This window comes from Colossoma macropomum, unplaced genomic scaffold (genome assembly GCF_904425465.1).
Source record: "Colossoma macropomum unplaced genomic scaffold, Colossoma_macropomum, whole genome shotgun sequence".
NCBI classification, from domain to species: domain Eukaryota; kingdom Metazoa; phylum Chordata; class Actinopteri; order Characiformes; family Serrasalmidae; genus Colossoma; species Colossoma macropomum.
In genome coordinates this window covers 6,268,374-6,294,948 of record NW_023494802.1, presented here as the reverse complement: position 1 = coordinate 6,294,948, position 26,575 = coordinate 6,268,374, and the positions used below count along the sequence as shown (strand labels likewise).

Sequence of the window (26,575 nt, the reverse complement as noted above, 5' to 3'; positions counted from 1 at the left end):
ATGTGTTCTCTGTAAAGGATATATGACCTATTTTCACGTAGAAAATCAACAAAACATGTAATTTGACCAGGGGTATTCAAACTTTCGCATACAACTGTATGTTTATGTGCTACTTCCAGAAACTCAGGATCAATTACACCTGAACACACACATACACACACACACACACACACACACACATACACATTTGTTCCGAGCTTGGAGTATTACGGTTATCACCACTGTAACTTCATCCTCATCCTTTCATGCTTTCATGTAAAACACATTGTTACACCCACCTCCATATCTGCACACACACACACAAACACACACACACACACACACACACACACACACACACACACACACACCCCACACACACATACACACACACACACACACCAAACACACACGCACACACACACACACACACACACACACACACACACACACATTTCAGAAAGCCCTGGGGAGGTGTAAGACTATCTCATGCGTCTCCTCCCAGAAATACTCCTTTCTGCAGGTCAGAAAAACGCTAAAAGAAGAAGAAAGAAAAGAAAAAAGAATAGACCCCCCCCACACACACACACCCTCTCCTTCCCCCCATACACACATATATCGTCTGTGCCTTCCAGGTGATGTGCTACATTGTCTAAAAAGGTGAAACCACTTCAGGCTAGCAGCAAATTAGAGGCGAAAACTAAAATTAGATCTCAGTCTCTCTCACACTCTTTCACACACACACACACACACACACACACAAACTTGATTCAAGGTACTGATTACTGAACATCCTGGTGTCCTATTATGCATTTCCACATGAAAAAAATTATGTTGTGTTCCAGTTTACAGACTTTGGGCAATATTTGTTTTGATGTAATCAGGGGTGGAAAATCCTTAAGTAACTGTACTTCATTGCTATGATATACTGTACATTATAGTTCACATTACCATAACTTTTATTACAGAAGATTTGTACTGTACTTGCTGATTGCTAACATTGAATCCAATTTTATTTCCAGGTGAAAAAACTTACTTCTCTAGTCTAAAGACTAGATTCATATCAATGTAAAATGGAACTACAGCTACAACTATGCTCATTAATATTTGTGTGAGGACCCAGCCACACCGTAAAAAATGAGAGGTCAGCTCAACTCAAAATTCTATAGTAACTGATTACATAGCTTTTCTTGAGTTGACTCAACTTGAGGACACACAACTCAAACTTCTTAGTTGAGTCAAAAGTTCTCTTAATTTTTTAGTTCTGCATCTCAGGTTAATTTTATTTATTTTATGCTCAACTTCCCCACTAGCCAACACTCTTTCCATCACAGAATCCTACTAGACACGTTTCCTCATGGGTACACACTTACAGATGGCTATGGCATTACTGGGGCTCAAACTCACAACCTCCTGTTGGGGGGACAACTTAGTCCACTGCACCACTCAGGAACACAGGAAGCAGCTCAGATTATGTGTCTGTAAATGTTTAACACACTGGAGAAAATATTTGTTATTTCACCTTTAAAGAGTGGTATAGTCTCATGTGGTGCAACTGTTTAATAATTCATCTCTGCATCAGGAGGTTGTGAGTTTCAATCCCAGCAATACCATAGCTGTCCATATCTAGAAACTCAAAAGGAAAACATGCCATCAATAATATACAATATTGTACAATAGTATAATAATATCTCATACAATAATATCTCTTATTTTCACACAAGTACAGTTTCTCTGGAACCTCTGAAAATAATATCTGTTTTGTTTATGTGGAAATGATGTACACATTAGAATCAAGCCAATCCAATATCACTTTTTCCAGTGGACTACTATAAAGGAATGAATCAGAAGTGCACTGACTTCTTGTCTCAAACACTGAGCTGCTTTAAGGACAGCATGATAGTTTTTGCTTTCAGCATTTCAGTATAGACACTCTGCTTTAATGTCTAGCTAACATTCGTCTGAGATGAAATGTCATATTAAACCATCATACTGAAACTCTTTTTCTGTTATTAACACTGTTTGGAATTGTGAAGAGTTCATGATGAATGGACTGATAGAAATGGTTCAAAATGACTTGAAAACAAATCTCATTGCATCAATGCACACTATAAGGTAAGAAAAACTTTGGATTCTCTTGTGAAGTTTCCATTTCTCAGATACAAGGTTTTATCACGACAGCGACGCTGTGTTTTCGAGTCTTCTAACACCATGACCTCCCTGTGCCCACGTCTTAGGTCGCTCCGTTTCCATAGCAACATGATGTGCGTGCTTACAGTGGTATATTCCGCCAGGGGGAAAGAGGACAGAGAGAGAAACTGGACACCACGGTGAGCCAGACACACCTACGCAGCATTAGAGAGAGTGTGTGTGTGTGAGTGCATATGTGTACGTGTGTTTTCAGTGTGTGTGTGTTTGTATGTCTGTGTGTGTGTATGCGTGTTACAGTATAAACTGAAACTTTATATAAAAAAGCACTCTAGCATTAAAGTGCCCCTTTCCCCTCTGATTGGAACGGACAAAAAATGCTGCTTAATTATTCATGAGGCCTTGTGCTTGTGTCAGCTCCTCGTTAATTATTTAAATTAATCTCATTAACCAGGGGCCGGGTTTCAGCAGCATTTAATTAAATGATGAATTGCTTCCCAGATGTCGACGTGCTTGTTAAATAATGTGCTCAGTCTGGACCCAAAGTGTCCTTTCAGGCCTTCACCCAAAACCATGCACGCACACTGGAGTGGCCTCGTCTGAAAGCCGACTGTGTTCTGCCTCGGCTCTGAAGGAAATAAGGCCTGTCACTGTGATCAGTGGCTCAATGAAAGCTGTCATGATTACTCATTTTAGCTTAATGAATGACTCCATTAAAAAATTTACATTAGATTAGACTAGTTGTCAAATAATGCATATTTTAAAATGTACTTCTGCTTTCTCGTATAGTAAGCCTGATACACACAGCCATTTATATGCATTTATATTTTTTTGCTGCATATAGTTGTATACAAAAGTTTAAACACCCTCCCCCCTCCTTAACACACTTAAATATGGTGTAAAAAACCTAAAACATAAAACATAAAATGTGTCATAACTTTATCACTGGCCACATTTATTGTTTTTCTTTTCCCCCAGTATGTTCAATTCAGCAAATAAACAGTGATTGTAAATTAAAATGTGCAGAAGTGTGTTCTCTGTAAAGGATATGTTAAGCTATTTTCACTTAGAAAAGAAACATGACACTTGACCGGGGTGCCTATTCTTTTGCAAACTACCCTGTTTACATATATACAGTCAAAAGTTATACATACAGATGCACCTTACTGAATATGCATAAAGACATTTTGATCCAAAAGCTTAAATACAGACATACTGAAGAGGCTATGAACATACTATTGTATGGAAAAGCCTCTCAGGCGGCTCCTCATGAAGCTGTGTCCAGGCAAAGCAGGGTTACTTTCTGAAGGAAACTAAAACAGACAGTCCTTGTCTCAGTGTGAATGAGCAAAAAAGGCAGAAAATCTGAAAATAAATACATGATTTTGTGATCCATTGCATAGATAGTGCCATATTTATCATTGTCATAATACCTATCATACAACCATACATACATTCTGAACACTGGAATCAGGAAACACATTTTGCACTCTTCACAAGTTCTCTTCTCTCTTCACGTCATGTTTTTTTTTTTTGGCAAAAATAATTGTCACCTTTTTTCTTCAGACTACAAAATGAGGAGCTGGTTAACTTGATCATGTTTCAACTAGCTAGAGATGGTATATTGCTATCTAGGGCTGGGCAATATGACAATATATATCGTTATTGCGATAAATTATGTCACAATACAATATGCTTTTATGAACATATTGTGCATATTGTCAATACTTGTAAAACACTGTCTGTTTATTATAAAGGGAGCACAATTAGTCCCGTTTAACTGGATTTAGTACAACACTGTCTGACAAATACTGAATAAAAATCTGTTCACAGTTTTTGATTGTATGTTTTAAAATGTAGCACTATGGGTTCTTTTTTCTTTGATTCAAGTGATCACATGTCTGAAAAGATAATATTGAGACATATTGTGTATGGTGAAAATTTCTTGAAGTATTGCAATATTGTATTTTTTGCCATATCGCCCACCTCTTGATATCAATGGCTATCAGTATTGTTATTAGAAAATGCGGGATTAGATTTTGAAGGAAAAACAGGAACAAATGTGGTCCAGTCCTGTAAATAATCCACCCTAAAGCAGCTCTAACTCACACTGTGTGATGTGTTGTTAGCTGTGTAGATCTTCCTGTAGGGTAGTAGAGTGATTGGGTAGTTTGATCATGATAGGCAACTTTCAGATGCCCATCCTAAGTGCTTCTACAAAAAACAGCTCATTTTAAAGCTTAAGTAGGTTTTAAAGAAGAATATCAGATCAGTCATGGTATGGATTGATATTGAAAGTTTTACTATCAGTTTAGTTTTAGGAAGCTAAAATTTGTTCTGTACTTCTAACAACTACCATTCACAACTCTCCTCACATCCAACCTGCTATTTCCTTCTACTCTAACTTTTTAAATAGGTGGTAATTATACACAGTTATCAGAATTATTGAAATGTGATATTTTTTATTCTGTCTTATATTATTAAAACTGGTTGTCCAATTGTCCATTGCCTACTAACAGCACATTGCACATATGTGTACTCTGTCACTCTGTCTCTCTCTGTATATCTCTCCACATATCTCTCTCACTCAGTGGCTCTCTTTCTTTCTCTCTCTCTGACTCTCACTCAGTGGCTCTCTCACTCACTCGTGTTTCTCTCTCTCACTCAGTGTCTGTCTCATTTAGTGTCTCTTTCTCTTACTCAGCATCTTTCTCTCACTCAAGTGTCTCTCTCACTCAAGTGTCTCTCTCTTACTCAGTGTCTCTCTCTCACTCGGTGCCTCTCTCTCTACCTTGGTATCTCTTCCTCTGACCCAAGTGTCTATCTCTCTCACTCAAGTGTCTCTCTCTCTCTGTCTCATTCTGATTCAGTATCTCTCTCTCTGACTCTCACTCAGTGTCTCTTTCTCTCTGTGTCTCTCCCACATACTCAGTTCCTTTCTCCACTGACTATCTTTCTTTGTCTCTCACTCTGTCTCTTTTTCTCTCTCTCACTCAGTAGCTCTCCTTCTCTGTTTCTCCTTCTGTGAATCTCTCTCTCTCAGTGCTCAGTGCTTATGTGTGAATGATGTGTCTCTGAGTCATTGTGTATGTGTGTGTGTGTGTAACCAGACTCCTCTTTCCCTCTCTCTCTCTCTCACTCTCCCTCTCTCTCTCTCTCTCTCTCTCTCTCTCTCTCTCTCTGTGGTCTCAGCTCTGGGGCTCGGACTGCACCAAAGGAAAAGGCTGCGGCTAAAAGTTTTTTTTTTCTTCTCCATTCTTTTCTCTGTTTCTCCTCAGCTTTCTTTCTCCAAAAGCCTGCACACATCCCCCCGGGGCACACAACACGCCACTCTCTCACTCTACACCCCCCCCCCTCTTTCTGTCTCTGGACCAAAAATCAGAGAGCCTAGCTAAGTGTGTAACGATGCACAATTCACAATACGATATGATTTGTGTTGTTGATGGTTTTTGCATCCCATCACGATACAATGTAATACACAAATTTAAAATTCATTTTGTTCCGTGATGCCAAAGTAAGACTGCAGTGCTTGATAAAAGCAAAATAAGAGCAGCATCGGAAAAGCGTACCACAGCGGTCAGTGGAAGATCTTCCACCAAGAGTTTAATTTACCCAACTTTTGTCATCAACTGTGGCAGTGACACAAATCGGATGTTAGTTTTTTGCAAACATTGTAGAGCAGGGGTTCTCAACCTTTTTCATCCCAAGACCCACCTGTTTATAACTATAAAGCATAGCAGCCCAGAGAAAAATTAAAATCAACTTTTAAAAAATTGTTTTCTTTTTTTTTTCTTAATTGCTCACACTGAAAACCTGTAAATCAGGCTCTGAAATATATCAGACCATCCATTTCACTTCGCTCACAGAAACCAAAATTTGCAGTTATGTTAAAAAACATAACATGTTAAAACAGACAAACAAACAAACAAAAAACATGTTTGCAAATAGGTCAAAAAAGGGGAAAAAGAAAAAAGGTAGATGTAGATGTGGACTATGACATTTGGAGCTGCAGTCCATGTCAATTTCACTGAAAATACTCCTGTGTCTTTCCCACAGGAGTAACTATTTGGCCTAGAGTCTCTTTAGTTTTCAGGGTTTTAGCGCCTCATTTGAAATAAATCTCACTCCGCTCATGCTTTTTGATCAGCGTCGCTACAATCAACAATAATAATAAACCTTACTTGATATCTGCTTCTTTGTCATTAGTTTATTAAGTTGAGTTTAACTACTCAGGTCGCTGATGCTCGGCCAGAAATCAAACACAGATCTTCGCTATTATTTTATGGCTTGTCTGTCGTTTTTATCAGCTGCAGCTCGACCTGCAGGAACGATGAGAGCAATAAGTCAGACGTTAAAACAGGCAGATTATACTGAGAGTACAGTGCTGACATGCTGGTAGAAGAGGAGGAAAGCCAGCTCTATTGATGAATTCCCTCGTTTCCCTTGGGTTTGGTTGGAAGCAGACCGAGATCCCGCGGGTTTCAGCTGTTAGTTTCAGACCCAAATACAGGTTCACACACGTCAAAAGGGAGCAAACTAAAAAAAAAGTTTGATAGGTCCGCACTGAACAAGGTAGGAGAAACACCGCAAGGAACCTCCCCAAGTCTGGCTAACTGCACGGCTGCATTGTCTCAAACTGATGATGTCTAATTAGCCTGCAACTGCTGTGTTTTTGTTTATATGTCTCTACCGGCCCGCTACAAACCACTGTCTAATTAAGGCCTGCAGACCACTAGAGAGTGCTTTACGGCCCACTGGTGGTCCGCGGCCCACAGGTTGAGAAACGCCGTTGTAGAGTATTTCGAATATTTTAGGAATATCATTGAGTGTTTTCAAGAAAGAACAATGGAATCCATCACAATTTAGCTCAGGGGTGTCAAACTCCACCACTAAAAGGGCCATATTAAAAAAATCTCAGCAAATCTGTAAGACAACTGTGTTTTTATTTAATTTTTACGTTTACGTTTTACGTAACATTTTGCCATGACCCAAATGACCATCAGGCACTGAATACGTATTCAAAAATAATTCTAAAAAAAAATAAATGTTTTAGGTTTTTTTAAACTGCCTATTTGCTTGAACTAGACACCAGGCATCTTTCCTTTTTGTGTAACAGCTGGCCCATAGATTGTTGTTGGGGGAAATGGGTCAGAACACACACTGTGTTGCAGGGCATGCTTGGGACTGTAGTGCATCTCAGGATGAAACAGGCTAATAATAATAGAAAATTAAAATCATATTATGGGCCAAATAGGACTGTGTCACGGGCCTGACTTGGCCCATGGGCCTTGTGTTTGACACATGGGGGTTAGGTGAAGCCTCATCTAAGTATTATCACAAATAATTTAGTTTTATGTATTGTGTATGTACAGTCATAAGATGTCTAATCTTAATACTCAGTTACTTTATATTTGAGGAATTTGAGGAAAAAAAAGGTACTTTACAAAAAATACTAATTGTGGCATGTATAAATGTTTGGACACCCTAAGTCAGTGCTTAGTAACACCTTTTCTGGCTGATATCACAGCTTGCACATGCTTTTTCGCAGCCAGCTTTTTTTTTTAGGAATTATCACCCTCTCTTCCCTTTATGATGCTTTGAGTTTTGTGATATTCTTGGGCCATTTTGCATGCACAACAAAATAATTCAGTAATTTTAAATGATGTTCAAGTCAGGGGACTGAGAGGGCCATGCCAAAATCTTTAGCTTGAGTTTCTTAAAATAGACTATATTGGATTTTGAGGTAGGCTTTATATCACTATCCTGTTGTAAAAGCCTGACTGTTTTTTAGTTTTAGTTTCTTGACTAACTGTGGCACATTTGCTTCTGGAATTTGCTGATATTTAGTGGAATTCATTCTCCCAGCTACCATTACAATGTTTCCTGTGCCACTAGCTGTCACACAACACCTATGTATAATAAGTCCACCCCACATTAAACAGTTGGCAAGGTGTTCTTTTTATCAAATGCTGTTTTTCTTTTCTCCAAACATGCCTTTAGTGATTGTGGCTAAAGAGTTCCTTCGTTTCCACAGCACTTATTTCCTAAACACTTCCTGTGTACCTAGTTGTTTTGCACACTTCAGACTCTGACGTTTGTGAGGAGGTTGCTGAGAAGATGTTCTTTCGATGACTCTTCCATGCAGATTATGTTTGTGCAACAACTCTGCACATTAGAGCAGAACACCACCACTCCCGTGTCAGCTAAACCTTGCTGCAGGTCCTCTGCTGACACATGGTTTTACTTTGCCTTTCTGGTCAGTATATGAGCAGTTCAATCTGAGAGTCTTCTTGATGCCTTGACTGCCATTTCTTAATGGACAGTGGAAACTTTACAACTGGAAGGGTGACCAAATTTTTGCACCTGCCAAGTTAGTCAAATATAACACAACTATCCATTAACATTTTCAGGAAAAGTATATATATATATATATATATATATATATGTATATATATTATATATATATATATATATTTAATATATATATATATATATATATATATATGTGTGTGTGTGTGTGTGTGTGTGTGTGTGTGTGTATATATATATATATATATATATATATGTATAAATGTATATATCTCGCTGTTGTCGGACCAAAATCTTGTATCTCCATTTTTGTCACTTTTCAGTTTTTGACATAATTTGAAAATGCCTATTGTTCTTTACATTGTGTGTAAATTTGAAGATCAATGGCCTAAAAGAAATGGCCCAGAATTACTTGATAAAATGTCTGGTTCCACTGACTTGCATTGTTTTTTCCTTCTCCTGTAAATAAATATATTTATATATACATATATCTCGCTGTTGTCGGAACAAAAACTGTACATATATATAAATATATATATAAACATAATTTTTGGTTCTCTCTTTGTGTCTCACAAATAAGATTTTGTATTTGTTAAAATGATTGGATGGAATTTAGATGGGATGGAAGGGTCAAAAGGAAAAACGTCAAGAACAAACTACAGTCTACATCCATCTACTTCAGCTTCATTCATCACTGACCACAGTGAAGGGCACTTAATTTACTCGATTCAGATGTGCATGTCATTTCCACATGAATAAAATATCGTCGCTGTCCAAAGAAAACCATGCATCTTGTTTCAATTTTGTAAGTTTCTACATCATTTCGACACACCAGCTGTGCTTTATGTTATATGTAAATTTCATGATGAATAGACCAATAGAAATGCTCTAAAATCACTTGGAATAAAACCTCTTTACACTGACTTACTGTCCCTGTAAGCCCACAGACAGCTCTACGTCCACTCTGGTCATTCTCTGAACCTCTCCGTGCTTCACCCTGATCTTTCTATTCCAGCACAAGTACATCCTGCTGAGCCAAATCAGCAAAACCCTCACACACCACACACACTCTCGCTCTAATATCAAATTCACTGTGTGACGGATTCAGGGTGAAGCGCCACCCAAAAAAAAAAAAAATCCAGAAAACAAAGCCAAAGGCTGTCAGCAATCACAATCCCACGTCATTAATCACTGCCACTGAAAATCTGAACTATTAATAGCAAAAAATGTAAATAACTTGAAACACAAGGAAACTTTACACCTGTTACCCTGCCCCATCTTACAGCTTCAGCTTAGCTTCACCAAAACTACAGCACACACACTCTCTCCCTCTCTCCAACACGCTTACACACACACACACACACACACACACACACACACACATTGGAGTACCAGTTTTTTTTATTAACTCTGTGAAATCTAAGCATCTGTATGTGGCTCCACAGTTCAATTCCTTACTCTTATAAATACACAGCTTACTGATTACTGTCATAGTGGTTAACATACACCACCGCTCAAACGTTTGACATCATTTTTCATATTAATAGTTGCTATTATTGTATTGCACTAGATAATTGTTTTTAAGATTTTAAGTTTTATTGCTTATTTTGACCAGATTCTTGGGAACATGAACTTATTAAATTATAAATAACACACTGAAATTATCCATTTACAGCTATCAAATATAGTTTTATTTACTTCTAACATTTTCTCATTTTTTATAGCTTCCCACTAAAGGTGTAGAGTAGTAGCATCATAATAGAATTATTTTCTAGACAGTTAATGATGTACAATAATACAATAACAGCTGAAGACTCAGACTGTGTGCCTTCTTTACTCTAAACTCCATAGCAAAGACCAAATCATGGCACAGGCCAAACAGGTGGATCAAATCAGCAGACACAGACTGAAAGCTGACTCACTACACTCCATACAGAAGCACAAATCAACTCTAAATGCTTTGAGGGATTTTGACAATCAGAGTGAAACAGTGGAAAACTCTGACATCTTTGCTCTCTGGAAAAACAGCTTCAGAGCAGATATGAGGTTCTCATTTAACAGTAATAATACAGAAAAATGCACCAAATTTCAAAAAGTATCCAGACATTCCCTTTAATGAGTGAATTTATCTACTTTAAAGTGCACCTACTGCAGCCCAATGCTCCACATCAGCCAGAGGGGTACAGTGCAAAAAAAGGGTTTCTAAGTGAAAACATCTTAACCCCTTAACATTTCAGGTTTATTTCATGTAAAGGCTTATAATTCAGTAACTACAGGGACTTTAATGCAAACTAATGGAGGTATTCTCAGGTTATAGATGTGTGTAATAAAACTGGCTTATTAAGGGGTTATATTTATTCAATATATCTAATATTTCTCATTGTAAGATTGGGCTAAAAATATTTTGCTATTATAAAATTTATTTCCACATGTTTTTTACTTGTTCAAAGTCATTTTATCTAGATAAACTGTCTAATTTTATTGGCAGATCATTTTACTTGTTTCAAGACAGAATGCAACTAATTTTGCTTATTTTGTTTGTTTCAATAAATAACACCAAGAAATAACAACCTGATACCAAATTATCTGCCATTAGAATTAGACAGTGTCATTAGATAAAATAGCTTAAACAGGTAAAGAATGTCTGGAAATAAGTTAAACAATCTTATAACACTCTTATAACAATCAAGCAATCAAAATAAGAAACATTAGATATGTTGACAAGATTTAATGATTTCAAAATATAGTGCAGTGTTTCTTGTAGTGTATAAAGGCCCCCAGTATTGGACTGTGGAGCAGTGGAGCTGCATTGGAGTGATGGAGCTCCATCCAACACCTTTGGGATGAGTTGAAGTGATCCAGAACTGACCATCCATCATCAGTACCTGACCTCACTATTGCTCTTGTGTCTGAATGCAATCAAATCCTCACAGCAATGTTTTAACATCTCGTGTAAAGCCTTCCCAGAAGAGCAGAAGCTGTTACTAAGCTGTTAGCAAAGGAGGACAAACTCCCTATTAATACCCTTGATTTCAGAAGAAACATTGGGTGAGCAGGTGTCTACAAACGTCTGGACACATGTTGTAAATAAAACAGACCGCAGGCTCACAGGTGTGCTAGTGCTTCTCTTACCGCCGGCTCGTTCAGCTCCTGTGTGTTCTCCATCAGTCGAACACTTCCACTCTCTTTACCTTTAATCCAGATATCTGTGGACAAACACACACACAGCAGCGCTTTAATGACTATTTCTTCTTTTTAATCCAGTAACATGATTTCTCAATATTATGGCCTGTGACGTGTGAAAAACATCTAACAAAGATTAAAAGTTGTAGATTTTTGTTTTATGTGTTTCACATTCAACCATTTCAACAAGCCAACATGGACAGGAACACAGACAGAAAAGTGCTGCTCTGAGTTTGCTTTGTTGAAATTTGTTCATCAGTTCCAGATGAATAAAATACATCAACACAATTCTTGCCAAAAATTAGTAAAATTAACAACAGCAAGTGTTTCAGTGCACATCTACACATCACCTTCTACTGTTATTCTGTTTAAACCTGATTCTCTCTCTCTCTCTCTCTCTCTCTCTCTCCAGAATCAGAACCACTTGTACCAAGTCTGTCACACATTGGTTTAGATCTCTCTTTTGTTAACTTCGTTTCACTCTTTCTTTCTTTTTCTTTTTTCTTTCTTTCTTTCTCACTCTCATTCTCTTATTCGCCTATCTTTTGTTCTCTTTTCTTTTTTTCTCTCACTCTCTTCGTCTGTCTAGTTCTCTTTCACTTTACTTTTCTTTCATTCTTTCTTTGTTTCTCTCTTTTCTCTCTCTTATTTCTCTTATTCATCTGTCTGTTGTTCTCTCTCATTTCTCTTTCTTATTCTCTTCTTTGTCTGTCTCTACATCTCTCTGACTCTTTTCTTTTTTCTTTCTCTCTCTCTCATTCTATTATTTGTCTGCCTCTAATTCTTTTCTTTCTTTCTTAATCTCATTCTCTTATTCATCTGCCCCTAGTTCTCTCTCTTTCTTTTTCTTTATTTTTCTCTCTCTCATTTTCTTATTTGTCTGCCTCTAGTTCTCCTTTCTTTCTGTCTCTCTCTCATTCTTTTATTCGTCTGTCTCTAGTTCTCTCTCTTTCTCTATTCTTTCTTTCTTTCTTTCTTTCTTTCTTTCTTTCTTTCTTTCTCTCTCTCATTCTCTTATTGGTCTGTGTCTAATTCTTTCTCTTTTTTCTTCCTTGCTCTCTCCCTCTCTCTATCTGTTTATCCTCTTTCACTTCACAGTAACAGGCCAACAGTAGTTTCCTGATGTGCATTAACACAATAACAGAACTGACTCAGACTGTGTTCTTTACTCTACTCTAGTAACACAGAGAAACACATCAAATCAGCCTGAACAATCAACTGTAGACTGAAATAACAATAGACTGAAAGCTGACAGCACCATTTCTGCTCCATTAGGCAGTACAAATCAACTCTAAACAACTCTAAATATCTTTTTGACAATCAGACCAATCAGCAGCAGAGTTTCCAACATTTCACCATTTCACACAATTTCAAAAAACGCAAATTAATCAGGGCTTTCATCAACTACTGTTCTGTTTCTGAAGATGACATCACACGCTGACTGTGTGGGGAGGGATTCAAACTTTATTAGCTCTCAGTAGAGCAGTTCTGACAGCCCTCTGACAGCTGGACAGGGCTGCAGCCCGAATAGTTCAGAAACACCAGGCAGAGCTGGCAGTAGCCCATTTAATAAGGGCGGAAGTCACAGTCCCGCTCAGGAGTCGCCTACTGAATCCCTGCAAACGCCACCAGAGCAAACAGTTCTGAGAGGATATAAAACAGGTTTCCATCACCATTTTTCACATTTCTCCTTTATCTTTAACTGTTCTACCTCATCCAAGTGTACAAACTTCTTTTGCAATTTTAGCCATTTTTTTTTAAATTCTGGCTTTTCCATCTAGTTTTTTACTCTCAAATTCGCAAAAAAGATGTGGCTGGAAAACCCTTTAAGAAAAAGCATTTCCAAAGTATGCTGAAATCTAAATGTGTGTGCACGCTTGCTCAGACATTATCACAGGCCATCCTACAATAAGGGCAGCATGGAGTGTCTTTCACACAGTGACAGAAAACACAGTATATTGCTAAAAATGAGAGGACAGCTTAACTCAAAATGATATAGTAACTGATTACACGGCTTTTCTTGAGTTGACTCAACTTGAGGACACCAGAGTTCACACGACTCAAACTTTCTTAGTTGAGTCAAAAGTTCTCTTAATTTTTTAGTTCTGCATCTCAGTTAGGTAAATAAAACAAACCTTTTTATACTCCTCTTCCCCACTAGCCAACACTCTTTCCATCACACAATCCTACTAGACATTTTTTGTCTTCGGTAAGCACTTATGGAGGGCTATGGCATCGCTGAGCCTCACTGCACCACTCAGCAATACATAAAGCAACCTAGATTTTGTGTCTACAAATGTTTAATACACTGGAGAAAATATTTGTTTTAGCTTTAAAGCATGGCACAGTCTCATGTGGTGCAGCTGTCTAATAGTTCATCTCAATATCAGGAGGTTGTGAGTTTGAATCCCAGCAATTCCATAGCTGTCCATATCTGGAAGCTCAAGAGGAAAACATGCCAGATGGGACTGTGTGAAGGAAGGAGTGCCAGCTAGAGACGCAGAGCTAGAAACAGTAGCTGGGAGAATTTTTGACTCAACTAAGAAGTTTTACTTGGGTGAACTCTGGTGTCCTCAAGTTGAGTCAACTCAAGAAAAGCCTTGTAATCAGTTACTGTATCATTTTAACTTGAGCAGACTTCTCATTTTTTACAATGTAGCACACAAAGTTGATCCACTTTACTCTGATCAACGTGGACAAACACGCTCACCAACTATCATGGGGTCAGATTTTAATGAATTAAACTGGACAAAGACAAACACTCTGAATATATCACCAACACTATGCTAGGTAAAATAAAACTCACATTCACATGTGATGATGAATAGCACTAGTACATTTATTCAAAACACGTCCACGTGGATTCACACACTTTTCCCACGATGCAGTGTTTGATAAATATTAGCCTAATGCAAAAACAACATGGCAATATGTACAGTAACATCCTGCTTGCTATATGATAGACAGATGATTGACAGTCAAATAAAAGGCACAATTACCTCGGCTACCGCAGCATGGTGTCTGTCTGTTCACAAGTGTTTGTGCAGACGAGTGTGTGTGTGGGCGGTTATGAGGAAGTAGAATGTCTGGTTAGCTCAGTATCATAGCAGGGTTGAAGTTAACATTTACAGAAGTAAATAAACAATAAAAAAGAGAGAACATGCATTCCCCATTCATTCATTTATTTCACCTCCTGTAAAAATGGTCTTTAGGTAGAATTAGATTAAATATAATCCATTCGCATAAGGAAGAGGAAAGTCCATACAATTATAGAGAGAATGGGACTCTTAACAACCGTGTAACACTTGCTAGACCATCAAAACTCTCATCATCAGATAAACAGCACTTAAACCTTTCATCCTTGAGAGATAAGCCCACAGGTGTTTCTGTCCATCTTTCCACAAGAGCCCAGAGCCTGGTGTTCAACATCACTGGATGTGTTTGGGATTAATTGGATTGTGAGAAGCATAAAGTGTAACCAACCTCTAAGACTGAACTTTGGATATGTAAAAAAAACCCTGTAGATTTCTTTGAAAAACTGAAAGTTTGGCCCAATCCCATTTCACCCCTTGCCGCTACCACTTAGCTCTACCCCTCTGTTTTGGGTGTTCATGAATAAGGGTAGGGTGTCCTGATTTATGTTGAGATAGAGGGGTAGAATGAAGTGTTAGGGCTGGATGACCCTCCAAACAGAGGTTTTTCAGAAGCAATGAAATGAGAGGAAAAACAGAAAAACTAGCAAAATGGCTGCGCAAGTGACCAAAGAAACCCACAAATGTTTCTCTGTTAAAAAATTGCTATAACCATTGTATTATTTTAGTTTAATGTTGGTTTAATGTATTATGGTCCTATTCTTCTTTCCTTCAAGCATAAAAAATGCTAGCAGTATACTGATGTCTCAGTAGGTAGCTAGCTAAATTTCCTGTTCCACCTTAAATGGTCCAGGAGTACTGATGCCTGAAGCACCAGAATGTAACTGCTGCTCCATTTAAGGTGGAATAGAAAATTTGAACAAGAAACTGGCGAATAGTTGACTTCAGCTTCATATCACTGAAGAATTAGGGGTGGGCAATAATAAATAATTATCACATTTTCCTCTCCTCTCAGTGAGGTTGCTAAACTTTACCCTCCTCTGCTATCACTGCAGACTGGCAGGGTCGCCTACAGAGCAGCGCTAGTAGCCTGTTAATGAAGTAATGTTCTTTTTATTTGAGGGTTGTTCCATTTCATAGTGGAAGACAACAAAAAAAGACAAAAATGGAGATTTGAGGTTTTGTTCCAACAGCAGTAATAAGATTTTTTTTAGATTTAACTGTAAACCTCACCTTAAAGCTAACATCAATAATTAAAGAGAAATAGTTTTACTCTTTCAATTGAAATATGGATTTTTTGGTCAGGACATTTTTGTCCAGAGAATGCGCGCACACACACACACACACACACACACACACCAAGTTGACCTGGTTACAGTGGTGTTAATATAGCAGCAGCCATAAAGCACACTGAAGCGTGTCTCTTTGCCACACTAGAGCCTTTCTATATACACTGCCTGTCAATAGTTTGGGGACAGCTTGCCTTCTTTTCAGTTTTGAATTTTCTCACTGCTGCTTTTAATTAAATAAGAATAATATGATAATACATACAAAGGTTTATTTGCTAATATCCTCAGTATATAATAATGTTTTTTTCTCTAAATTAAGATTCTGCAGTTTCTTTCTCAAATTAAAAAAGCACACATTGAAATTGTTTTCAACGTCTGAAAGGTTTGAGTGCTGAAAAGTTGCTGACATCACAGTAACAGGATAAAATATGTGGCCTCTGGCTTTATTCCAAATATAGCACAGTCACTAAAACTGTCACAAATATTTACACACGTGAAAGTGTTTTACTCCAAATACACTTGCTTAGTCTTTAATATGGCAAGTTTCTGCACACTGAAAAGAAGATATGCTCATATGTATTGAAAACCTTTTAAAAAGTTAGGTATCTATATCTAAAAAAATTTGCTGCTCACAACACATTTGAAAACTTTTTTTTATTGTTTATTATTAACATTTTATTATTAAAAATTCTACAACAGTTAGCTCTGGCCATGCAAGCTGATTGTTTTTGTTTGACGAATACCATTCCCCAAACAAAATGGGCTGTAAGATGCGTTACAGACTGGCTGGAACAAAACAAAATTAATATTGATCTAGCAAAATTGACAAAACTGAGCTAAACTTGATATTGCAGCTTTTTTGTGGTTCAGTCCAATTTGGTCAAACTCTGACTGAAAAGCTTGCTCAGTGGTAATGACAGTTTTGGAATTTAGTGTTAGGAGCTGGAGAACGAACTGCTGGCTCTGACATAGCAACAAGCTTCTTGTTAAGGAACTATAATTTGGCAGAAGGAACTGCTAACATTAAAACATATTAAATGCCACGTTCATGGGCCAACAGAGATTGGGAGATCCGTAGGTTTTTGTTTCAAATGAGTAATAGAGCCTGTCTCTTCAGGTAAGCTAAGGAGCTAATACTAGAGCTAACAGGTGCACAGTTGAATGCTGGTGAGGACCCATGGGGGTCTTTTCTCCTAAATGGACAACGGGCTAATATGTTAGTTTGTCCAAGAAGTATATTTCAAATTCCATAAACGTACTGTAAATATGAACAAAACAGATATGTTTTGCAGTTTTGTTAATGAAACCTAACAAATATGTAAATAGTATTTTCAGTATTCAAATACTGGCATCTCAAAAAGTTAACCTAAAGCTCGAGTTCCTATACATATCCTTAGTTTCTGCATATATGTTTCCTTAATGTCTTAAACCTTAAAGTCTTATTAACTGCTTTTTGTCTGTTCAGTTCAACTGGAAGTCCATCAAAATTTCAAAATTTCTGTATAATGCAATCAAGATGTAAACAGGGGTCACAGTGCCTATAACGCAAACAGTGTAATTCACTATCCAAAACAACCAGTGTTGTTTGAAATGTTGATCACGGTGAAAAAGTGGCAAATCTGAAAAAAAAAGTTTTCTTTGGGGATTTTGGGGAAGCGTGTGTGTGCGGGGAAGTGTACTGTCACAGTGTGGGAGTGTGTGTGGAAATGAGTGTGGGAGTGTGTGTGGAAGTGAGTGCGGGAGCATGTAGAAGCGTGTGTGTTGCAGGGTGAAGGGCACTTCATTTTAATTTTTCATTCGCACAGTGTCACTGTGTGCTGAAACTCTAGCCTTTAATGCTCAGTGGGGAGGGAGCTGAGCAGCATTGATTTTTGCTGTTATCTGTGCCCTCTGCGCCCACTGTCCTACTGCACACACACTTAACAGACTTATAATCGGGGGTGGGTAACAGCGAGCTCCATTTACTCACTTCCATGCATTTAAGTAACATTCTGATAGATCTGCGCTTCTCTGAGTCCTTTTAAATGCTAGTATATTTATTAATATCTGCAAGAAAAAAAGGATTCTTTACAGGTTCTTTAGTAAAGACAAAGGCTATGCAGTTGTAAAATGAAACATAAAATGTGGCCTGTGCAAAAGTTTTGGCACATTTTATATATTATGTTTACTTTTATTTCCAATATGTTAAACTTGGCGAGTAAATACAAATTGTGCGTTTAAATTTGCAGAAAAATGGGATTTTACATAAAACTGTATGATTTCAATATCATTGTGCATCCCTAGCGTGCAATTCCCTTTTTCTCTTTAATATCTCTCTGTTCTCTTGGCTCGGCTCCTGGATTGCTTTACCGCTCCCATTTCTGATCTTTAGCAGATTTGAGCTGATTAAAAAATGTGTATAATTTTTACATTAATAAATTATATCACATCCTCACAATTATTGACAAAAGTGAACTGAAAGATAACATAAGCTGTTATATTTTTATTGAAAATGATGGAAATTATGTACACTCTCAGAAATAAAGGTATGAAACTGTCACTGGGGCAGTACCCCTCTTGTCACTGACTCAGTACCTTTAGTCAGGGAACACTATTGTATCATAATTTATTTTTAAATTTATTTTTAATTTATTATTATTATTATTATATTTTCGTCTCGTCTCCAGGCTTTTTATTATATTGTCCTGTTTTAAAACATTAGGTTATGAAAAGGTACAAATATGTACTTTTCACCTGGAAAAACTTGAAGCCACTGTTGTAACTTTGATGGAACATTTACATCGTTTGTACCTTGATGGCCAAGCAAATTCAATCTCCTTTTTCAATGTATGTTGATAGAAGCTGGATGTCCTAAGGAGCTCCGGTGCAGTTCTACTCAGCACTCAGAAGTTTTGGACCCAATATTTTTTTCTTTATTTAATTCCAATAAGAACACTTATGGCTCTGGACTGCTCTGCATATTTCTACTTATATTTATAACATACTGTTTAATTCAAGTGTCCTTTTATAGAAATAAGAAAAGTAAAAGTAATGAATGCTTCATTTCAGCCACTTCCTTTCATTTATCAGCATTTTAAACACATAATACTACCAAATTTTTCCACTGTAATGAAACTCACATGGCCCTACACGTCACTACATCCCAGTACATAAACACATATTACAGTTTGTTTGAGGAAAAAAAGATGATATTTATTTGAAGACTAAACGCAAAACGTACATTTCATAACTGTGTTATTATTTCAGCTGTCTGTAATTAAGGTTTAGGCATGAGCCTAAGAGCATAGACTGTAATTAGTAATCTTGTATTTTATGTACATTTCTATTTTAGCTCTTGTAAGATTTATATGTTTTGTTTCAGTTGAGTAATAATACATTTAAAAATGCCTGTATGACGTACTGAGATAAATAAACAGAGAGAATTTATGGTAAGTGAGAGTACATCATTTGCACATGAGTTAAATGAAACACAATACAATAGTGTTATTGCCATATGTTTTATTCATATGGAAATGATGCACGTTTGAAGTAAGTTCAGTGCATTACTTTTGTTAGTGAAAGCTAACGTGATATTGCATGTGCACTGAAGGAGCAAAATCTGATTATTTTCACTGAGAAAATCCGCACAACATAATCCAATTTAACCAGGAGTCTTTAAACTTTGCATATGAATCTAGGCAAACCCACTATCTCCTCCCACTGCACTACAAATATGCAGGTCCATAATGCATTTGGTTGTGATTAACATGGTGCATTAATTGCTGATGCATGACATTTTCAGCGCTTTGGGCTTGAGCAAGGACCCCAACTCATTCTATGAGTGCATGTGTGTGTGTGTGTAATCTAATCCGCGCTTGAGCTCCGGACGGAGTCGCGAGACAGCGGCCAGTGGCCAACGGACAACTCGCAGCACCGCACACCATATTACTGTTTCCCTACACGCACACATACACTCACTGCACGTGGAGCAAGTGAAGTCCATGTTCACCCGGGGAAGGGGGACGAGAGAGAGAGCAGAGACAACGAGATAGAGAGACCTAACCAGTCCCCTCCCCAAAAAAAGCTGTTACATATATGTTGTTTGTATGCTTATTTTTAATTGTTATAACTGTTATTACCACTATTATTACTGTTATTACATAGGCTTGTCATAGTACTTACATATTTATCACAATTATTTAAGCTGATCACAATTATTTTGCAGTTGTTACTATTCACAGTCACATATTTACTTCAAAACAGAATATGATTTATTTTTCCGTTGAGTTAAGGCACATGCATATGAATACAAGAACGCAGAAAGTATCTCATTTACTGTGACATTTCATGGGTCTTACAGAAAGTTTAATATCTGACTGGTGCTGCGACACCTCAAGGGGGCAGTGGTGAGTAATGTTCGTTTATCTGAGCTAGAGCTGTGTCTATCGTCATTTGAGCGCTTGTAAGTATCACAGTTGGGAAGCAATTGTTTTCAAAGCCAGTTTAGCCACTTCAATAGTTTACAAAAATAGTAACAAAAAAGACACATCACAATTATTAATCACGATTATTTATATGACTTAATTGATAAATTGTTGAATTTCTATGGCCTATTATTACAATAATAGTAGGAATACAAACTGCTATGACCTCTACAGAACATTTTCAGCTATAAACGGTTGCCATGCTTTGGCAACACTGTACTCAATAGAGTCATGCAAATAAAACCATCTTGAACTGAACTGAACTGACCTGAATTGGATTGAACTGAACTGAACTGAATTGTACTGAATTGGATTGAACTGAACTGTGCTGAACTGAACTGAATTGGATTGGATTGGATTGGATTGGATTGGATTGGATTGGATTGAACTGAACTGAACTGAACTGAACCGAACTGAACTGAACTGAATTGGATTGGACTGAACTGAACTGAATTGAATTTAACTGAACTGAACTAAATTTAGAGAAACTACTCTTATAAACTGAATAAAAGTAGAATAAAGTGTCTAAGAGACATTTAGGGGAAGCAGATTGGGTCTCACTGTATTTGGATAGCCCCCTATAGATTATCTACATAGATAATGTAGAATTGGATTGGATCGAACTGAACCGAACTGAACTGAACTGAACTGAACTGAATTGGATTGGACTGAACTGAACTGAACTGAATTGGATTGGACTGAACTGAACTGAATTGAATTGAACTGAACTAAATTTAGAGAAACTGCTCTTATAAACTGAATAAAAGTAGAATAAAGTATCAGTGTCATATGAATTGAACTGAACTGAATTGAACTGAATTAAATTGAATTAAACTGAACTGAATTGAACTAAACTGAATTGAACTGAACTGAATTTAGAGAAACTGCACTTAAAAACTGAATAAAAGTAGAATAAAGCGTCTAAGAGATATTTAGGGGAAGCAGATTGGTTCTCACTGTATTTGGATAGCCCCCTATAGATTATCTACATAGGTAGATAACAGTGCACTGATATGGGGATTCAAGGCCAATGCCACTATCATGTATTTTTTCATGTACATATTTGCCAATACCAAAACATAAACATGTACAAATACTGATACATAAACATATGCAGAAATCAGGATCCACCTGCATCATGATTACAGAAAAACATTACATTTATTTCTACACTGAAAAACAATGGTTTTAAGATTTTATTGTGCCAAGTGGCCACACATAAAGCAAATATGTTACATAAACACCTGCAACAATTGCTTTCTTTAAGTTTACCTGTTTTGGCAATTGTGTTCATGTAATACAATTTATTCAAACACATTTTAAACGTGTCAATTCAAAGCACCATTTCTTTTAGTGTACAAGATTACAAATGGAGTAAAATAACAGCAGCCCAGTGTCACTTAAACCTTCTGCTCTACCGGAGTACAAAAAATAAAACATCAAACATCAGAAATACAGTTCAAATCTTCACATCTGAAGCTGATATAGCTCCAACATCACCGTGCATCCCTAGTGTTGAGCTTAGTGTTAGGATTAGCACCAAGTTTAGGTTTAGTACTGAACATAAGGTCAGGACTGGGTTTTGGGTTGAGGTTTAGGTTAAGGTTAGAGCGAGTGTTAGATTCAGGGTGAGGAGAATGTAAGGTGAATTTAATAGATGTGAGCTAAAGGCAAGGTGAGCACCTACAAAACATCTGCAAGGGGGCGAACCAAATAAAAAGTTACGACAGACTGAAATGCAGCTCGATTACACAGAGCATAAAGCTAAATCTGTCCATAATGAACGACATCTCTTTTCTTTTGGTGCTGTATAGGCTTATCTGGTCCACAGAGGGCTAACTGTTAAACACCTGCATAAAGAGTCAATTGTTGAAGAAGGCAAAACGTGACCAAGTGACACTTGAAACAAGCCTACAGATTCTTGCTTTTAATCTGCCTGGCTGATGGAGGCAGAAGCTAACTTTTTTAGCTTCCCCAAGCCGGTATGTTCCTGTATATTGTTTTGAATATTGAACACTGGAGCACCTGAATCAGCTGTGCGTAAATGACAAAGACATGACCATTCTTTAGTTCAACTTAATTCACTGAAATTACTTTTGTCTATTTAGATCATACTCTGTGCCTATTTACACATTTACAGCCTGTTTACACAATTTTTGAACTCATTTAGACAGAATATGCTATTAAGCAGCATCTCAAACTGGAATAAACAAGAGTGTCCACTACAACACACAATACCTGGATAGACCATACTAAATCTGATATTTCTGATTATCTTATTTGCCAGTCAAGACTGCAGACGGTGATAGTTTCAAGCTGTTGTTGGTGTTTTTGAGCTTCCTCTCATATACAATGTGTTTAAACACTATTATCCAGTTACTGAGAGAGTAGATTCAGCTCATATGGGGCACGGTGTTTAAGTCATACAGTCATACGGAGCACTAAAAAGCCATTTTTTATTCTATTTCATACTAAATATTACTTCTTAAAAATGTTATTTGTCAAGTTATTATATATGTATATATAATATAACTCCAACGAACACAGACTTTTGCAGTATCTCCTATTTTGTCAATGTGCAACATGCCATACTTTCACACTGAGAATCAAACAACCCTATCTGGTTTATATGGATTACACCTGATCACAAACACAGTCTAAACCTTAAAACATCACGGATTAGAAAGAAACAGTCACGCGTAGCTGTGTGTAAACTGTGTGTCCAGCTCCACTTACTCTGCGGGGTCGGTGTGAGCTCAGAGATCCGCGCGCCGTCTGCGGGGCCTCATCCAAACACACTAAAAACACTCGGTTCACGTGCTGGAGCGAGAAAACGAGCACGACGCTCGAGGAGTGACTTGCTGTCAGAAGCTCACAAGACAGAGAGAGAGGGTGAGAGAGAGAGAGAGAAGGTGAGAGAGAGAGAAAGAGAGAGAGAGAGAGAGAGCGTGTGCGCGAGCTCCCGTGGACGACAGCGCGCGCGGCGCGGGGCACTTACGGTGACCGGATCGCTCCAACCTTCCTCTCCTCCTCTTCCTCCTTCTCCTTTGGCGCGCGCACACAAAAAAGACCACGAAACTCTTTGACCCCGCGCTCGCAGCTCCTGCTAACCTGCGTGTTTGTTTTTTTTTTTTTGCTGTTTATGTCGCTCTATCCTATGATTAAAGTCCCTCAAAGTTAGCTCGTGCGCTCGCGCGCTCCGCCGTCTGCTTCATCATTAAAACTCCTGTCGACCAGCGATCGTGGTCGCGCATGCGCAGTAAACTCGCCGCTGGCAGGCGTCCAGGCCGGGATGAGGCTCGTATTAATAGTAGAGTGTGAACCGGGCAGCATAGCCGGTGGACGTTATTTTACACTTCATGGCTTCGCTCGTTAGAGACACACTGCACTACATACTGTATCAGCCGTTGTGTAGGCAAGTTCAAATTTCAATAGCATTACGTTAGCTCGACGTAAACTTCTCAGACACGTCTCAAACCAGGCGCTGGTTGTGTACTTGATGAGCGTGTTTACATGCACTTAAACCTATTACGCTCTTTTTAAATGGTCCAAAAACGCATTATTTTTCTCATACTGTACATCTCTATTCAACTTCTGCCCTACTCTGTTCTGATTGGTCACCCACCAGAGTGCCCCCGCCCCTATATGTTCCGCTCCAGTCTTGCAGTCTGCAAAAAAATTAAACAAAAATTTAATAAATCTTATATTGGCAAACTTAGGCCACTTACGGTGTGGTGACATAAGCCTAATTCATAAGATCATAAATGATTGTACTATAGGTAGTCGATATATGCCTCAGAGCTAGCTGACCCTAACCCTGAAGTTTTGCCTAGGGTTTGAGTGATTCTCTAGGCCTGGGGTCTTCAACTTCTGGAGCAGAGTTTTGGCATGTCCTTGCTTAGACACACCTGAATTAACACATGTTTTAATTGACAGGTTTTTATAGGTATTTTTACAGAAAGCACTTACCAAACTGTGCTGGACGCCTGGCCTCCAGGGTTGGAGTTGAATGCTGTTATATATTGCTATTACTATTAATATAATACTATACAATACTACTATAATATTGCTCTAAACTTTACTGTCTTCTGCAACGTAACTGATGGGGGTAAGTCCTTATACCCTTCAATAGCCAACGCCCACCGGCAGGCCCAAAGGTTCATTATTATGCATTGGAGTCCCTGTAGTTACTGAATAATAAGGCATAATATTTAATAAGGCTGGGATTTTAAGGGGTTAAGGTATGAGTTTGGTGACTGTAAACACACACAGTATGAGTCTCAGGACTGAGTGAGCTGTGTCAGAGGAATCCTGAGGCATGAACAAGAAGCACTCATGGTCTCTCTGTAATTGTTCTTATTAGGTAAATCCAAAGTTGAGTGATAGACGAATATAAAATCATGTGTAATATTGTTCTAAACTTATTGGCCAGGGTGTAGTTTCAGTTGCAGAAACCAAAAGATGCAAACAACACACTGTGAAGTAGACTTATAACCATAGAGTGGGTGCAGATGCAGAATGCTGTGATCCAGTATAAATGTTTAAGCATTTTATTTACTCTTCAGGGCTCAATATTAGAGACAAATAGTATATTTTATAGGGTGTCACTCAAGCAGTAAATGTCACGCTGCTTGTGTTTCAAATTGTTAGCAGTTAGCCTATTGCTACCCTGTAAAAACTGAGCCAGTAGTTTGTTTACATGTAACAGGTTCAAAAGAGCTAATCTAAAAGTCTAGCGCCTGTTATGACTTCATCAGGTGACTCATTTTTATTCTTTGGAATCAGGGGTCAATTTGAGACCCATTTTCTGTAGTTCATAAAACATCCATTCAGATGGATTTTTTTGAAGCAACCCGTGTTACAGGTTTCTATTGCCAGAATTACGGCAGCTGGGTGGTAAGATAGACCTATTAAGACCCTATTAAGCGTTTTTCCTGGAAGCTCTAGCTAAGTCTGAAGCTGTAAGATATAAGCAGCTTTTTTTATTTTACATTTCATTTGTTGCCTATTATTAGCATATCACTGGCCAAGTGCCACATCACAGCGTCTGAACAGGAAGCAACATACACATCTGCTATAACCAATATAGTCTAAAGTGCCTTTTGCCAGCTCCCACCCAGACAGCTGCGAGCCCTCACTTCTCCACACACTGCAACTCTAAGGATTTTCCTGTTACTGCGCAGCGCTGGAGCACACGCTGGTTTCTGATCAGCATAAAATATGAACTCCAGCCTCACAGTGTGCCAAGCAATAATCTGCGTAAGACAATGACATCACTTTCTGTCTGATCACTACAAATTGCCCATAGCCGGGCCATAGCGTGGATGACTGCCCAGTGGAGTTATGCCCAGAACTCACTCACTCACTCACTCACTCTCACTCTCTCTCTCTCTCTCTCTCTCTCTCTCTCTCTCTGTTGCTATGGCTCTCTCCCTCTTTTACTCTCTATCTGTCTCTCTCTCCCACTTTTTCTCTTTTTTTCTTTTTTCTCTCCTTTTTTCACAGACAGACAAACATACAAAAGAGGGTTGGCATGGCGAGATATCTACCAGCAGTAAGAGTGAGTATGTGTGTGTGTGAGTGTGTGTGTGTTTGTTTTCATTTATTTTTTCTTGATTGTGTAGTAAAACAGAGCTAACATACAGCACAAAATGAAGAGAGAAAAAAACATTACTTTTGGTTGCTGAGGTTAAGGTTAGGGTTAGGTTACATAGATACATGTCTGTCTGTAATAGGTGAATTACAGAGAGGTGAAAAAAGTCATGAGGTTTTTTGCATGTCAGAAATGACACACACACACACACAATAATTTTTCACTTTCTTGCATAATTTGATCATTTGAACACATTTGTTAAGACACTCTTGCTAATGCACAAACATATCTATCTATCTATCTATCTATCTATATATATATATATACATATATATACATATATATAGATAGATAGATATATGTATGTATGTATACATGTGTATATACATGTGTAGATGTGTGTGTGTGTGTGTGTGTGTGTGTGTGTGTAATCTAATCCGTGCTTGAGCAAGAGAGAGAAAAGAGAGAGAAAGAGAGAAACACAGTCGCACTCCTCCTTGGTTAGTCTGCACTCTGAGG

General features: G+C 37.9%; 1 protein-coding gene across 7 annotated transcripts in view; it reads right to left on the bottom strand.

Annotated features, from left to right (window-relative positions):
• The window catches only part of eya4 (EYA transcriptional coactivator and phosphatase 4), a 64,244-nt gene extending 40,524 nt beyond the window's left edge, over positions 1–23,720 (bottom strand). For 6 of the 7 annotated variants that reach the window (XM_036591640.1, XM_036591642.1, XM_036591643.1 and 3 more), the window contains exons 1-2: positions 23,462–23,720; positions 11,569–11,642 (exon numbers count right to left, since the gene is read on the bottom strand). In XM_036591640.1, coding sequence (XP_036447533.1) covers positions 11,569–11,601 — 33 coding nt within the window. In that variant the 5' untranslated portion in view covers positions 11,602–11,642; positions 23,462–23,720. Of the gene's footprint in view, positions 1–11,568; positions 11,643–23,199 lie in introns of all 7 variants that reach the window. The other variant, XM_036591641.1, reaches the window with a different exon arrangement.
• Between the last annotated feature and the right edge of the window lie 2,855 nt (positions 23,721–26,575).